Raw genomic sequence first — 17,090 nt, 5'->3', positions numbered from 1 at the left:
CACAAACTGATCTGACTCAAAGACAACCTTAAATCCAAATTTATTAAGAAGACCTCTAGACACAAGATTCTTCATGATTTCATGTACAAAATACATATCAGTTAAAGACAGAACTTTTCCAAAAGTGAATTCAAGATTCACTGTTCCTTTGCCTTTGACAACAGCAGTGGAAGAATTCCCCATAAAGAGAACACAATCTTCCACTGTTTCAAAGGTCTTGAAAAGACTTCTATCCTTACATATGTGCTTGGGTGCACATGAATCAATCCACCACGAATCCTCTTCCTCGAGCATAAAAACCTCGGAAATAATTGCCACAAACTCGTTCGAGTTAGAATCCTGCTGTTTCTTTTTCAAAAAACGGCAGTCCCTCTTAAAGTGGCATGGCTTGCCACAATAGTAGAAACCACCCTTATTCTTCTTCTCATGGTTCTAGTTCAGCTTCTGATTCTTAAAGTTCTTCCTCTTCTTCTTATTGGGCTTTTTGAATTGAGAGGGCTTCTTTGAAGAAGTCCCTTCCTTCTCTTCCTCCACCATATGCACTTTCAAGGACATAATTCCCTGCTCTTCATTATCTTTGATTTTCAATTCTTCCTCGATCTGAAAGTGCTGGCCTAACTGATCAACATTTATCTCCTCCTTTTTGTGTTTCAAAATCTTTCTCTGTTCTTTCTAGGAGGGAGGAAGTTTATCAATGATGAATGAGACAACAATTTCCTCATCCATTTTCATGTTATGTTGACCAAATTGACTCAAAATATGCAGAATTTCATTAAATTGTTCAACAATAGGTCTAGCATTAACCATTTTGTAATTCATAAATTTAGAGGCCAAGAACTTTTTACTTGTAGCATCTTCTAAAAGATACTTAATTAGCCTCGAGTGCATCTCATACATCTTTGGCTGTTGATTTGCTTTGATAGATGTCAAACAAAGAATCCGCCATAGCATTGCAGATGTGGCCCTTGTAGATGTAGTCATCCTGCTCCCATTTCATCATTGCCCGAGTAGCAGCAATCGTCTCGTTCTCATGCTCTACAGGTTTGGGAGTTGTAAGCACATAAGCCACCCTCAGTCCAACAAGGAGGAAATGCATCTTCTTCTGCCATCGTTTGAATGAGGAACCATCAAACCTTTCGAGTTTGATGAAATCAACAGCAAGTTATTTCAGAGATTGCGGTGTCATTGAAGCAAAAAATAATTTCTTAAGATTGTTAGAAAAAGTAAACGAAAGCAGAAAAAACAAAATACTCCTAAGCCGCGTTACGTCGCTTTCTTTAAGAAATTATTTGCCCCCACCAGAAAGGTATGCAAATGGTTACGACAAATATTTCTCCAGGATACAATGGAGCCCATAATCTTTTGTTTTTTTAATTGCGTTTTGCACAAATGAAAATTAAACCCGAACACTTTCAGCTTTTTTCATTATAGCAAGAGACAAACAAAGATTTTTTAATTTAAAAATACAAAAAGTATCAAAAAAAGCACTAAAGATTAAAGAAATTTGTAATCTTTTTATTAAATAACAGGATAACAGTTACTTCTGTATTATCTTAATAACTGTTAATCCAACCGTCCATAACTGCTTAAGTAACAGTTATAAACTGTTATTTTAACAGACACTTAACTCTGACCACCAGATCAAATAACTGTCAATGATTATTTAATAATAATCATTAGATCTTTATTAATTAATCTCAACCGTCAGATCAAATGTGATTTGACCTTACAGTTTATTTTAGTAATGGTCTAATAAATCTAACTACTAGATCGACTTAAGAAGCATCATATGGTTTACATTAAACCATCAGATCGATTGATCATGACCATTCAAAATTGAAAGGTTATGATTAGTTCGCTCCGATGCTTCGTGTCAAGTGCCAAGTGCGCCATCAAAGCGCCCTACAATCCACTGCCACACATGCGCGTGTGTGTCAGGTGCTGCATTATTTTAAATGCTTAAAATGTGTTGGGCCTTATAAATGCCAACTACATTTCTACAATCCACTGCCACACATGCGCGTGTGCGTCCGGTGCTTTGCACCGTACTAAAGTATACACGTAAGAGTATACATCCAAGCATTACTTTAAATACTTAAAGTGTGTTGAGCCTTACAAATGCCAACTTCATTTTCTCTTTTTCCTATATAGGACTATCTTCGTTCAATGCTAACACCATCTTTTTAAAACATTCTCCGGACACAAAATAAATATATATACATATTAATTTTAAAAATGCTTTAACATTTATCGTACCAAAAAAGTTGTAGCGATCGATTCTCATCGCATGCATGAGTAGAAATTAACGTGAGGGAGACAAAATGGGATTTATCCCCTATAATACAGGGTCAATCTGCACCAAATCCACAGCTTTTGGAGATTTGGCCATGGCCAAGTAAATGCTAAAACTAGGGAGGTTTATACACGAGAAGAGAGAGACGCAGCAGTATAAATGCCTCCTTCCCTCCACCATTTGGTAATTGATAAAAACAACAAGAAACTGATCCCTCAGTTGAGTCACAACATGGCAAATTCCAAATGCTTGTTCCTTCAAATTCCGTTCTTCATCCTCTTGTTATCCTTGTCTCCTTCATCCGCTCATAATCAGAGCAGCAAGAGCATGGCACCACCACCAGCTTCACAAGTCGATTACAAAGGTTGCTTTTCCAAGGTTTATGCATTCGGAGATTCTTACACAGACACTGGAAACGCTCACTTCATGGGTGCGCTCAAATCCTACATCAGCGTTTTCTTCAACATGTTCAAACATGGCTCAAGCTCAGCGGGTAACTTACCTGGTTATCGACTATCTAATGGCCGCTTGGTCATTGATTACCTGTGTGAAACTCTCTCCGTACCCCACTTGCCAGCCTACAAAGACTCTTCCGCGCAGTTCTCAGGCGGTGTGAACTTTGCAATAGCCGGATCAACGACTCTTTCGGTTGACTTCTTCGCTCAATTCAGAATCGACCATTCCCTGATGTGGAAACGAATCCCAGAGAGTTACCGCACTCAAATAGATTGGTTCCACAAATTTCTTGCGGAGTTCGATTGCAAGGGGAAAGATGAGGCTACATGCAAGGGAGAGCTGGCGAACACACTCATCTGGGTCGGTGAGATGGGTGGCAATGACTATGCTCGTCTTTATGGCTCCTCTATTCACGGTAAGCACGTCACGGAGCAAGCTGTTGGGAATGTCTGCGGAATGCTGAGGGTAAGCATTGATACTACATGCATTTATTTTTCTAGTATATATATATATATATAACCTTAACTCGCTAAAGATTACAATCTCAGCTGTAAAATAAGCATATTTTCTTTGACTGCAGGCGGTGTTGGACAAGGGAGCAAAGTATGTCGTGGTTCAAGGGCTACCACCAGCAGGGTGCCTTCCATTGCACGTGTCATCTTGTCCCACGAATGAGCGTGATCAGTTGGGGTGTTCATCGAGTGCTAACGCGGTGATAATGGCCCACAACGATCTTCTCCAGAGGAAGTTGGACGAAATTAGGAATCAATACAGGGATTGTACGGTCGTATATGCTGATTACTGGAGTGCATACCAAACAATACTGACAAATTATAAGCAGTACCAATTTGAAGAACCCTTCAAGGCATGTTGTGGAGCTGGGGACGGACCACTCCACTTCGACCCAAAACGCCTGTGTGGATCTACTGGCACGGCCACCTTCAAGGACTCCAACAAGTACATTAACTGGGATGGGGTTCACTTCACTGAAGCCATGCATCAACACTTGGCTGATCTCTTCTTCAATCAAAACTACTGTAAACCATCATTCGCCGAGCTGGTTCAGAAGAAGAAAGGCGAATTAGCTTACTGATTAATCCTATTTTTGATAGGTTTATATATATGTATGTGCGCTCCGAATGACTGCATTCTGAGAGCGGGATAATAATTTCTTCTTGTCTATAGGCATTTTGCTATCTGCCTACCCTTACTTGGGCATGAAATTTGTTTCAATAACATAATATGCACCCTATTTCAGAAAGATTTGTCACTTTTCTTTTTTCATTACCACATGGATCAATCACATTTCTTTCAACAGTAAGAAGAAAGGGCATTTAAGTCGGTCCTTTTGATGCTATAAAATCCAATCCGCTACATGAGGTTCTGCAGCTGCCTTCTTGAAGAACCTGATTGCCATGCGCGCGGCAAGAACCATCATGTTTCTCCTCACTAGGCAACTAAAACATTTTTTTTCTTTCTAATATGCCTGATAATCAAGGATAAAAGCATATAACATGGCTATATCAGCATATAGTAAACAAGCTAATGGTCTTTTTGTGATATGAACAACATAGAAGAATCAAGTAACAGTTTCGTAAATAACAAAAAGGACTGCAAATCTGCAATGTATCAGAATATGTCAAATCTTCCAGTATTCATGCATGACACCGTTCAACTGTAAGTTTTCCTATGAAGTTTACTTGCGGCATGAGCCATGAGGGAAAAAGATCCAGCGTTATTGTTGCTGTCTGAAGCTGTTAAGTTGTGTGCACTTCTCAAGAAAACAGTTCCACAGAAGCAAGCTAGCTATGGAATACAATCATCTAGGAGTCAAAATCAGTAACTTGATTAACTGAAAGTAATACTACATTGAAAAGTTGGTCCAACAACAACGAAAGGTCAGAAGCACGCAAGGCAACTGTAATAAACTCCAATCATAGAATCAGTTTTGTATAACTTTCTGCGTTAATTCCATTTTTCGATGTGACCATTGCTCATCCATAATCATTTACAGAGACAGGATGTAGCCCCATGTTTCTTGCAGATTTTTTTAAGTAACGGAAGTTCATTAAAAGCTTTAAGGGGTGCAATCCAGATACACAGAAAATATACAAGAGAAAAACACCAAGCAAATCAAGAACAAGAAAAAAAAGAACATAAAACTGCATTGCTAGAGACATGGAGAAAGGTGGTAGTAAAGATCCACTCAAATAAGGCTTTAAGAAAACATGTCCGTAAATCCAAGTCCATTCTCTCTTGATCATCGAAGCTTCGAGCATTCATTTCTCTCCAAATGCACAACAAAAAGGAATAAATTGCATTCCAAACGATAATGATGTTATTCTGGCTGACCCTCCTATTCCAACACGCCAAAAAATGAGGTAATCTATTACGAGGAAAAAAAAAAATTAAATTCCCCAAAATCATTGAGTAGGTATCCCTCATAAACAGCAGTGGAACGGTTGTCCCTAACCATGGGATTTTTCCCCTTCTTTTGGCTAGAAGACCCGAACCACAGAAATCCACCATAATGGGCTGATTGCTAATGCTTGTGAGTTGTGAAAACAACACTGGACTTCCAAGTGTCACACAATCATAATAGCAAGGAGAAACAGCATGGAAACATGAAACCTAAACATTGAAAGACTTCATGCATAATCTAACTTCCTCCTTATCCCCCCCAGACCAATTACTTTGACACTCTGATAACAAATTCTAATAAACACGTTAGTACTTCAAAATTGGCAAAAAGAGAGAGCCACCATATGCATCAATTAGAGAGAGATCATAAGGCTTGAGAAAATCAGAGGGTATCAAGGAGCCAAATAAGTAGGAACATATGAAGCCAAATTCTGAACATGTATTATGTAGATTTCTCTATTCATAGTCATTACTGTTCAAAAAGAATAATGCACACCTCAATGTGCATTGTACTGAAACTTCAGTAGATTATTAACATAAACAGGAATTTTCTGATACAAGAAATTTACCATTGATCAGAAAACTATCTTAGACTGATACTCGTAATTATAAAATAAGTGCAATTCAGAACCTGTCATTCTGTGTAAAAATCCCAGAGAATTTCCTTACCAGACTCTTTTCACAATTGAAGGTCGGCTTTTCTATCTGTAGCCTGTACACAATTCTTATTATTTACTTCAATTCAAATCAAGTATTCATAATACACTAAGAAAAGGGCATCAGGGTAATCTTTTGGCAGGCTGTTGACATAGAGGTAGAAACGCAACAGGTCCTCCTTGGAAACCGTTTCAGTATCAACAACATCATCATTACAAGTAAGCACCCATAAGTCTTCTGAATTGACTCTCTTTAAGCTACCACGACAAAAAGGGCAGGATTCTGACTTTGTGTTCCTGCAATTAGGAAAGAACACCATTAGAGTATATCGTGATAACTCTTGTTAATATTAACATCAGGATAGTAGTTACCAATTGCGATAGCATTTGATGCACATTGCATGACAGCAATTAGGCAAGACCACTTTGGTGCAAGGCTCCAAGCAAATCCCACATTCATCTTCTCTCTCCAAATCGACATTGACAAGTCTTCCATCTCCTTCCAAGCTATTCCTGCCAGAACTTTCCATGCCTTGATTCCATTCTTTAGCAGATTTTAACTCTTCCAAGCTGCCATGGAGCCGTTGAAGAGATGGTAATATAACAGCTGCAATTTGGTTTTTGTTGAAACAATGTCAGAGCATATGCATGAACCATTACAGGTGGAAAATTCCTAACTTTTTTTCTTTTCTTTTTGAAAACATAAGAAAATAACAGGTAGGTAATTTGCATACCATAAAAGTCCCTAATTGTTGCCTTCCTCCCGTGCATGGATATATTTGGTCTGCCATCTGTATATACCTGCATAATGTAAGAGGGTAACCAAAAAAATCATGCTCAAATTATTTAAAGCAACAATCGCAACACACAGCTACATCAGGCATAAAGTAGAGGAGCCAACCTTGTATACAAGTATGTGGAAGAGGTTTAGATATCTGGGGAGCAGACATGTCCAAGAACAATCCATCCATTGTAGCAAAAACAGAAAGAGGGGTGCCAGGTGATTGTACACCAATTTCATTTGAAGACGTGCACCACCCTTGGCTCTTGGGATTGCAGCAGCCCTAAAAACCCAGAATCCTAAATTTAGAGAAAAGTTTATTAAATAAAGCAGCATCTACCTTTACGTTTCAATCTAATCATCCAGCCATAAATTCTTCCCAGTAGACCATTGATAGATACTAAGCATGAAAAAGTCCCAATCAGGAGTGGACCCGTTTGGTTTTTCCCTCTAACAACTCCCAGAGGAAACATTTCCCAAATGGGTTCTGCTTTTCTTGCCTTTTCCCTTTCAATTAGCAAACAAGCAGAATAATTTACCAAACGTTTATCATCAAAAGCTCAAGACTATAGAAAAGGAAAGCAAGCGAAGATAACATACAAAACAAAAACACCCCACTCCGGGAAAAAAAAACAGAACAAACTAAAATCGAAAACACAATCAAAATAAATTGAAAAAGTTGGAAGAAAAAAAAAAAAACAAAAACAAAAACAAAAAAAGTAAACTCACAGAGCATTAGCATGCTGTATATCAGCCTCCAAGACTTCCAGTGAGTCCTGGTAAGACGAGCCTGCAAGCTGGTAATACATCATCTCCATCTCTCTCTCTCTCTCTCTCCACAAGAAACAAGTTTACAGAGCAAGAAATTCTTCTCGGACTTGATGTAAAGCCCCTCTCTTTTTTCTTCTATTATCTCAGAGCCTTTCTGGCAAGTTTTTAAAAAAGAAAGAAAGAAAGAAAAAAGAACCTAATCTCCACCAAAAGACAAAACACAAACGTGGCAGAGAGATATGTCAGTTTCCAACTTGCGAGTAAGGGCGGCTCCGAGCTTGTTTTGGTTTTTGCTTGTTTTTTTATGGTCAGAGAAGGCATACGCAAGAGAGTGCGTTTTCTTTGTGTGACAGGACAGTGTTGGTGATGACGGATGAGATGAGATGGGAAGTTTTCTTTCTTTCTTCTTATCATTAATCTTTTTTTGCATTTGTGGTTGGTTTTCCTTTTTTATTGGCAAACTGCCCTTTGCATAGCTTTGCTTATAGATTAATTTAATTATCATTATTATATTGTACTAATAGCTGTAGTGCACGATATTAATACTGTGGAATCTTCGTATGCGGTTTTTTCTTCTTCATATGCGGCTATTAATTATTGATTAGGAAAAAGTCTCTTTTTCATTTAGTCCCTAGGCTTTTAATTTCCATAATCAAGTCCTTATATTTTGCTCATATTTCAAATAGGTCTATTTTTTATTTTATCATCAAAGTTTTCATCCGTCTTAAATATCATATAGAGATATGATCTTTTGTCATCCCAAGACATAACTCTTTATCACCTTGTCCACGTGGCAAGGTGGTCCCTAGCTAGCTTTAGAGTTTTTTTTTTTTTTTTTTTTTTTGTCTTAAAAAATAAAAATAAAAGTAAAAGTTGTTACGTGGACAAAAGTTGTCAGGAGTTGTGTCTTGAGATGACAATGTATCATATCTCTATCATATTTGTCATGTCATGCGCATAGTGTCATTGCCACATCATCCACAAGGTAAAAAAAACCTGAGTGAAACAACGAAAGAGAGATGCGTAAGACGCTATAGGGGCACATCTATCTTTTATTGTTTCACACAAATAAGGGTGATAATTCGTGTTCACATGCCTGATTCAAGTTATATCGAACCATGAATATAAGACTATATAAGTCAATTATAACCCGATCTATTTAATTAAACGGATGAAACCCTTCAATAATAATTCGCTAATTTCATGTTGGGTTCGTGTCGAATTCGCGAATCGTGTAAAAAATTGTTAGCTCTAGTATCTTGTTTTGGCTTTGGATCGTGTCGAGGAATATGTATAATATTATATATGTCAACTTTAACTCGACCCATTTAATTAAATATGACAAACCCTTCAACCCTAACTCGCTAATTTCTTTTTAGGCTTGTGTCGAGTTCACGGTCGCTAAAAAATTGCCAACTTTACACATGTTTTTCTTTTTTCGTGCGGATGACGTGGCACTTGATGAATGTGGCAAATGTATTAATGTGGCGTTGATATTATGTGCATAACGTGTTAAATGTGGTACATGTGATCTAAAAACAAAAAATAAAGAAATAAAAGAAAAGAAAAAAAGTTAACTTTGATGAAAAAGTAATAAATAATCTATTTAAAATTTAGACAAAACCTACAAATTTGATTGTGAAAATTGAAAATTTAAGAACTAGATTGAAATAAGACCAAAGCCTAGAGATTAAATATATGGTATGGTATGTTGTAAATTACTCATTGTACAACCATCCAACCCCACTTGATCAAAGGGTCCATTGGGGCCCGGGGGCTTGAATCCACTGTGGATGGTTTCAGATAGATTGCTGCAATTATTGATGAAGTATTGTTTAGGAAGAGTATCATATCCCTAGTTTAGGTGAGAGTTGGGAACTTGATCGGTTGAATCTAACCAAATCCCTTAAATTGGGTCAAATCCTTTTATAATTCACGTGGATGTGATGCAAATAATTGTTTATGCGTCCAACGTATGCGTGTTGAAGATGCAAATTAATCAATGCTAAGTAATCTTACTCGATACTTTTGATTATTTTGTCGCTGAGTGTCTAATCATTTTTTATTTTTTATTTTTATAATAATTATACTTTTTTCAAATTATTCTTTGTACCTTCTACTCTCTTCGAAAAGGTATTTTATATTTACAAATGTTGGGACGAGTCTCCTGAAATGAGTAGTAAAGCTAAACTAGGATGCAACTCTTGATATAACAAATAAGAAGATGGGTGTGAGGGCGGTCGTGCGTGACAACTCAGGTTCCATCTTTGCAGCTTTAGTGACGATCATTCTGTTTATTATCGACTCGACTGTAGCGGAAGCAGTGATAGCTTGAAAGGCTATAAATTTCTACAACGACTTGAGTTTTCATAAAGTGATTTTTGAAGGAGATGCCCTAACCCTCTTGAATGCTTTTGCGTCATGGTGAACCTTGTTGGAGTAGTTATGACCAACTAATTGATCGAGGATACTCAAATACGGCTCCATAATTTATAATCATATGTCGTTCAGCACATTCGAAGGAAGGCTAATAAAGCGGTTCATCAAATAGCGAAGCTAACTCTTTCACAGTTGTTAGACCAAGTATAGAATAAAGAATGTCATTTTTTCATACAGAGTATTATACTTGCCAAGCAAAAGATCTCTCTTTGATATATGATAATTTGATATCATTTTATTAAATAAAAAGAAAAAAAAAAGGGGGGTATTCTATATTTGAAATATTACTAAACAGATCAATATCATTGAAGAACAAATAAATTTTTCTGTTAATATTCTGTCAATTATTTTAATAGAATACTTATGAAATACCCGTTATACCTCCAAATAAAAAAATATTTAAAAAGCCTTTCTACAGTCATGGAGGTTATTAAAAAAAAAAAAAAAAAATCAATACTTTTTTTGGTGGCATCATCCAAACGGCAATACAACTTTATTTTATTTTATTTATTTTTTTATAAACAAATACTCTGAGATAAGATATTTTTTGTGTATGTTTTTTGGGAGGGGCCCGCTACATGAAAAACAGAAAAGTATAATTTTTTATGTCTGTTTTTTGGAGAATGGAAAACTAAATGAAAAAAAAAAAAAAAAAAAGGAAAAGTAGTTGACCTAAGTAGAGGGGGCATTATTATGAATTGGCAGAGAGGGGGATCACTTTAATTTACATAAATTAATAATATATTTTTGTTGAATGAAAGTAAAAAGTGATTGATGTGATATAAAGTAGAGAAAATTTATATGAAAAAATGTAAAAATTTTATATTGTGGTAGATTTTTTTATTTAAATAATAATAAAAAATTGTTGATGAGATATAAAAAGTAAAAAAGATTAAGAATGTTTTGAGTTGATTTTTTTTGGGAGAGGTGAAAATAAGGGGAGGGGGAGGGGAGGGGGTTATTAAACGGAGCCAAAAACATACTTAAGAGAAGTAGGGGAGACCTTATTATGAATTACAAGAACAAGACCTTTTTTCTAAGCAATACAGGAAGAAGGGGAAGGGAGGAACAAACAAGAATAAATAATTGTAAAAAAAGAAGAATTACAAGGGACATATGCAAGGAATGATATATGCAAAACTCGTATATCCTAAATGTGACGTGACTTTTAAAATTACTATTGAAAAATATATTACTATTAGATTTTGAGCATCTAGAGAGTATTTTCGCCTACGAGCATAAATTTGATCCTAGCATATCTTTCATAAAAGGGAAAGGTACTAAATTTCATAGGAGATGAAGAACAAAACCGTGTGGTTAATTTAGGTCTTGAAGCAAAACCATTTGTGAAGTTGATAACCATATATGTTACACTGCTTTAAACTCTTAGGTGGGCTACTGCAAAATTATCTTGCAGATGGAACCAGGCACTCCTTTGATAAGTCAGGGCTCTCAATTTCAAGAAAGCTTGCCAGCAAAGTTTTCCTTGAAGATTGTGCCTTGGAACTACAGGATGATATTTTTTGGTCAATTGCCTTCTCAATCTTGGTAGCATCTTGTATAGCCAAAATTATTTCCTGCATCCTTGGCCTGGAAGCCCCATGTTGTTCAACACACTGGATTGCAACTTCAGCAATCCTCCAAATGGACTCGGTCTTCACATTTCCTACTAGGAAAGGGTCTATGGTGCTGACAACATCACCTTTACGGATCAAGGACCTTGCCTACAAAACAACAGAATTGAATTGCTAGTAATTTGTTCAACATTTTAGTAAAGTTACAGAACATTGGCCCTGATTTCAATATATGTTTTAGTACTTCAACTATAAGATGCAGTTTTATAAGGATTGAGATATGGTGGTATGTTTGGTATCTTGCATACGGGAGATTGATTTCTTGGGAAGTCTTTCAATAAGACCGTAGTATAGTACATGCCTATGGGTTTGAGTCGAACTATGTGCAGATATTGTAAACTTAAAAAGGTGATGTCTAATTTGTGAGTATTATGTACAGATTTCACCTCTAAATTGAAGGATGGCATTTGGCAAAAAGCATACCCAGTGAACAATGTTCATTTCAGGACCATAATCTTCTGCAGATACAGGCTTTTTCCCAGAGATCAATTCCAGAAGAACAACCCCAAAACTGTAAACATCACTCTTTTCGGTTAATTGCTGATTTGCATAGTACCTGTAAGAGGATATGCAGTATTAGCAAAGCTCATTTGGGATGAAACATGTGATTAATTATGCATACATGAGAAGTATGGCTTACTCAGGATCCAAGTAGCCTACTGTCCCTCGTGCCATACTTGATATATGGGTTAAATCTTCTTCAGTTTGCCTTGAAAGTCCAAAATCTGACACTTTTGCTCTCATATTGATGTCTAGGAGAATATTGCTTGTTTTTACATCTCGGTGAATGATACTTGGGTTGCATCCAGTGTGTAAGTAATCGAGACCTACAAATATCTGAACTTGTGTTCATGCTGTAGATTTGAAAAGCAAATGTCCATGAACTACCAATAAGTTACATATTAAACCTTTAGCAGCATCTTCTGCTATACGAAGACGAGCTAGCCAGTCTAAGCGCTTCTGGTTGGCAGAATCTGTCAACAAATTTAGGGTTTTTATTAAATCATTTCCATCGCAACTGAGAAGAAAGATGAAATTTTTCTATGAACCATGGGTACTAGAGTTCACCATATATGTGATCCCTCAAGGTTCCATTGTGCATATACTCATAAACCAAAATACGTTGATGTTCTTCTTCACAGTATCCAATTAAAGGAACCAAATTTCTATGGTGAATTCTTGACAAGAGGGCTACCTGCAAATATGTTGACATGTTAATGAACTTGTATCCATGAAATTTTTGCAATATTTGCTTGATAGTATATCCAAAAAGTATGCTTGTTGGAATTACTCCAGCCATTACCTCTGTAGTGATTCTAGTGAAGCTCTATTTTGGACTGTTTTATGGGTTAGATAAAGAATTTTGTGTTCTAGTCTATTGCAATCTGGAATTATTAATTTAGTGTAGGAGCTCTACTTCCCTGATCATTATCTTATTAAGTAGAGAGTGACATTCCAGAACTACACTAAACCAGAATAGGAAGAAATGTATGATGATCTAGGACAATAGCTAATTCACATGTTCATTCTATGCGAATAAATAGGCAGAGCTGAATATGAGACTACCTCAGTCACAAATTGCTGGTCTCCATGGCTAGACAAATCTGCCATGATCTTAACTGCCACCTCTTTTCCGTCTTTCATTTTCCCATAATAGACAGATCCAAAGCTTCCTTTGCCAATTTTCTTGGAAAATTTTTGGGTAGCTTCTTCTAGTTCAGAGAGTGTAATATAGTAAGCTATGCCTTCATCCATTAAATGCCCACCACGGGCAATTGAGTAGGCAGTTGAAGGTTTATTGCTGCTACGCCTAGACCCACCTGATGAACACAAAAAAAAATGTTGAACTACGGAAATCTGCACACTGTTCCATGGATAATACTAGATGGAATTTGTTGGCATACAAACCTTTTTCATCCTTTTTCTTTTGACATGCCTTTCTTCGAAGATAATGCATTAATAATAAACTTCCTATGAATAGAATTGATAGAATCCCAAGTGCTCCAATTGACACTCCAAGTATCAACTTAAAATGCTTCTTGTTCAGTGCCGCTTTACGTAGTTTGGGATTATCTTCATAGCTGCAAGAGAAAATGACATAGCTATTAATAAAATTTCTCTGCAGTGGACTATTTGGGGTCCTCTTCATTTTCATTTTTTTCTTTCCAGATTTGATGGCAAATATAGAACTCGCAACATAAGTTTCTGCATAAATGAAATAGGTGCATTTCCTTGCAAAAATATAAGGAAAAAAGAACCAGAATCATTAGAAAACAGATGTAGCCTCCACAGGTCGTAACATGAGATACATCAGTTAGAAGCGTACTTACTGAAAAATGACTTTCCCATTTAACAATCCTGGAGGTATTTCGCCGGTAAAAGAGTTGTTCTGTATGTACCTATGACATATATATTTTACAAATTACTGCAAAATGTACATATTTAACAGGGCAAACATGCTGATACTAAATCAAGGCAGATTAAGGCAACTTTCTGAAAATGTTTTTTTTTTTTTTTTTTAAGATTTTACTGAAATATCAAGTGTCTAATTCAATAGGGTGTAACAAAAGTTAAAAAAAAAAAATCCATATTGCTACATACAGTTCTTGTAAGCTTGCCAAACTACCGAGGTAAGAAGGTAATGGACCAGTCAATTTGTTGTTCTCTAAATGCCTGCATATTACCAAAAATGAAATGAAAAAAGAAATAGAAATTGTTATCATTATTATTATTTAAAAAAAAACAAAAAAGTTTCACTGAGATAAAGGTTTTTTCTCAGGTAAAACTTGTGCAATTGACACTGAAAAATAGCTTACAGAATCTTTAAACTGTTAAGGTTACTTATGTCAGGGAGTGGCCCTGTGAGGGAATTACTGTCCAACCACCTGAGAAAAAGATACAGATCAAAACAGATGCCAAGAGGCATTGTTGAAGAAAAGCAAGTTTATTTAAGAGCAGAATATCACTTACAACTCTGTCAATGCCTCCATGTAGTTGAGCTCGGATGGGATTTCACCCGTCACATTCTTTCTTGACAACTCACTGTACAGCAGTTGAGAGGAACCCCTTTATAATTCAACTCTTACAAACAAGTTTTAGTGCTTATTAAATTATATATTTACTTAGTTTTGCATGAAAAAATGTTTTTCTTACATTTATCTATTTCAATACAATTAAAAGTCTGTCCAGTAACTAGGTAACAACAACAAATCTACTACAAAAACCTAGTGAAAGCAAGTGATTCTTTTTGGATGCATCAACTAGCTACTGACTTCTCCAGTTCTCCTGATGAGTCTGATGTCAAGCTCTTCTGTCAATATATGGTATTCAGCTGATTCATGTCAGCACTTGCTTGGATTGTTATATTGCATTGCATACATGGAATGGCAGCGTACTAAATGTTGATATGAAGCATAGATGTAGGTGAGAAAGTAGAATTTACGTACATTTTTGTAATCCTGGGTGGTATGGTAAAGCTGCAGGTTACCCATTCCCACTGCGTTGGGACACAAGGATCACCTTCATTTGTCCAAATGCTTTCAGCAGACATGAAGCGAAGGGCATTGACAACAATCACTACAAATTGAACAAACAAATACTAATCAGCTCGTTTCGGTAAAGTCTGTTCATAATTATTGTAAGTTCCCTGTGATATGTAGATGTGTAGAAGGATTTGTTGCAACCAAAGTTGATGGACTTACAGTCTTGCCCACCAGTCTTGGAAGCAATCTTTAAATATTTACTTATTTCCATCGCATTAAGCAGTGGCCCTCGAGTAGAATCCCGGGTCTTGACAAAGGAGAATGACAGAACAAAGTCCAGAGTCACATTCATGTAGCTCGGTTCATAAAGAGTGTAGCTCCCATTGGCATTCTCAGCGATATTTACCACTGCATTTCTAGAGTCAGCTATGTCAGGTTGCTCTAATTTGAATTTCCGAGTCTCATTGGCACCCAAGTCTTCAATTTCAGCAAAGTATGCATAAGCTCGAGCATTGGCAGGGAAATCTTCTAGATTTAATCTGTAGGTGAGCTGCCCTTTGGTGCCAACAACCGCTGTTTGCATTACTTTCATAGGTGGGTACTCTCTCGTTTTTATGTCTACGTTCTTCTGGGTATAGATTCTTTCTGTGCCAGGGGCCACCCCTACCAGATAGTTTTGCCTTTTAACAAGATCTGACTCCCAAATTCTGTCATAGGGATCATCTGGGTACCTGAGAAAAAAAAAAATATATATATATATATATATATATATGTATTACTGATGGAATCAAAAGGCTAAGCTGGATTTGAAGGGAGGAGCTTACCTTATGGGATCCTTGCTTGGGGCACCAAAGTTCAATCTAGCTGCTACTTCTAAGAAGAAATTATCCTCGAAATCCGTCGCATACATCGAAAGATTTAAGGGCCGCAGCTCAAGAGTGGAGATGAAAGGAGAACCAGTTGTTGCACAGCATATGCAGACATTGATGGAATCCGAGGGTGCCCTGATGATCATTTCCTTCACATATACTCTGGAAGCATCCAAAATTGACACAGTTGACCACTTAGTTGCATCCAAGTATACGTGAAACTGAGGATATGTTTCTTCATCTTTCAAGCTGCCATACTGAAATGTTGCACGAACTAGATATCGCCTTCTTTCTTGGGTGATTAAAGTATAGCAGTACTTCCTGTTGTCTATGGGAAATTCTCGACGCCTTCGATACTGTACTACGTTTTCACTTGGATTTTCTACTTCCACTGATTTGCCGTGGCTCATGATTCCATTGTCTGAACTCCATGGCAGTCCAGTACTACGGTCAGTGTAGTTACTTGTTCCTCCACAGTCTAAACTGATGAATTCTGCATTTTCAATGGGAATTCAACAGATTTTGAGTGCCATGGCCTTCATTACAATTCAAACTCAAGTAGCTAGCACAAGCAAATTTGCTCATTCTAGACAAAACATGTTGCCATTTCCCACTGTTATCTTCTTCATTTCTCAAGTTTCTTTTACTAAATGTCTTAGGATCCATGACAGTTCAATTTCACAAGAGGAGACTTAAAAAAAATTTCCCTATATCAAATTAAGTAGTGGGTAAGGAAGAACATACCTTCAACTTGGCACACAACAGATGATGATATAATCAAAAGAAACATAACCGGGAAATGAGAAAATGAACCCATTGAAGATATCAGGAAGACAAACCAGTTCTTTTGTTCCTACTGCCTAGAATTAAGTGACTGACAAAAAATTAAAACTGTTTGTCGAGTTAAACATCTCACTCATCTTTCTCCCACTTACCTTTTACTTTTGTGATTAGCGAGCTTCCTCTCAATATTGTTCATTCCCCTTAATTTTTTTTATCTTTTTCTTTTTTAGATTGGAATCTTCTTTTCCCAAGAAAAAAAGGTTTCGGCTTTGTCAGTTTGACCTTTTGGTAAAGAGTGTGACACAAGCTCAAGCTAAAAAGTGGAAACAAATCAACTTTGAAGTCATTCATTTGTTTTTCTTGTCAGAAATCACATACATTATTATCTTTATACATATATTTTGTACACATTTCTCTCTATCTATATACGCATAGACATATATATAAAATAATTTTGATCATAACAAGGGATAGAGATCAATACAAATGAAATCATTGAGGGGTA

At 36.5% G+C, this 17,090-nt stretch overlaps 3 protein-coding genes across 6 annotated transcripts; 1 reads left to right on the top strand and 2 right to left on the bottom strand.

Annotated features, from left to right (window-relative positions):
* The first annotated feature begins 2,452 nt into the window (after positions 1–2,452).
* LOC133858412 (GDSL esterase/lipase At3g48460-like) lies at positions 2,453–3,960 on the top strand. The gene is made up of 2 exons (XM_062293881.1): positions 2,453–3,214; positions 3,330–3,960. Exons 1-2 carry the CDS (start codon positions 2,453–2,455, stop codon positions 3,840–3,842), a joined length of 1,275 nt encoding a protein of 424 aa, XP_062149865.1. The 3' UTR covers positions 3,843–3,960.
* On the bottom strand, positions 3,196–7,755 carry LOC133865470 (E3 ubiquitin-protein ligase AIRP2-like). 2 transcript variants are annotated; one of them, XM_062301883.1, is made up of 6 exons: positions 7,337–7,755; positions 6,728–6,890; positions 6,561–6,627; positions 6,199–6,433; positions 4,038–6,123; positions 3,196–3,806 (listed from the first exon to the last, which is right to left on the bottom strand). In XM_062301883.1, the coding sequence occupies exons 1-5, from the start codon at positions 7,423–7,425 to the stop codon at positions 5,913–5,915; spliced, it is 765 nt and encodes a 254-aa protein (XP_062157867.1). In that variant the 5' UTR covers positions 7,426–7,755; the 3' UTR covers positions 3,196–3,806; positions 4,038–5,912. The 2 variants fall into 2 exon arrangements, with proteins under 2 accessions (XP_062157867.1, XP_062157871.1); XM_062301887.1 differs by lacking the exon at positions 3,196–3,806 and having other exon boundaries at positions 5,600–6,123; positions 6,728–6,906; positions 7,337–7,753.
* Positions 7,756–11,052: 3,297 nt separating this feature from the next.
* Positions 11,053–16,868, bottom strand: LOC133865450 (probable LRR receptor-like serine/threonine-protein kinase At1g67720). Of its 3 annotated transcripts, none has more exons than XM_062301872.1 (15): positions 16,738–16,868; positions 15,758–16,295; positions 15,153–15,664; positions 14,898–15,027; positions 14,422–14,493; positions 14,268–14,336; positions 14,053–14,124; positions 13,782–13,850; positions 13,360–13,532; positions 13,018–13,271; positions 12,520–12,646; positions 12,360–12,425; positions 12,092–12,278; positions 11,875–12,007; positions 11,053–11,541 (listed from the first exon to the last, which is right to left on the bottom strand). In XM_062301872.1, the coding sequence occupies exons 2-15, from the start codon at positions 16,210–16,212 to the stop codon at positions 11,224–11,226; spliced, it is 2,637 nt and encodes an 878-aa protein (XP_062157856.1). In that variant the 5' UTR covers positions 16,213–16,295; positions 16,738–16,868; the 3' UTR covers positions 11,053–11,223. The 3 variants fall into 3 exon arrangements, 2 of the variants coding, with proteins under 2 accessions (XP_062157856.1, XP_062157849.1); XM_062301865.1 differs by lacking the exon at positions 16,738–16,868 and adding an exon at positions 16,547–16,723; XR_009899739.1 differs by lacking the exons at positions 11,053–11,541; positions 16,738–16,868 and adding an exon at positions 16,547–16,726 and having other exon boundaries at positions 12,092–12,288.
* Between the last annotated feature and the right edge of the window lie 222 nt (positions 16,869–17,090).

This window comes from Alnus glutinosa, chromosome 1 (genome assembly GCF_958979055.1).
Source record: "Alnus glutinosa chromosome 1, dhAlnGlut1.1, whole genome shotgun sequence".
Classification (NCBI taxonomy): Eukaryota; Viridiplantae; Streptophyta; class Magnoliopsida; order Fagales; family Betulaceae; genus Alnus; species Alnus glutinosa.
The sequence above is the reverse complement of the archived record's forward strand: the minus strand, read 5'-3'. Positions and strand labels throughout refer to the sequence as shown.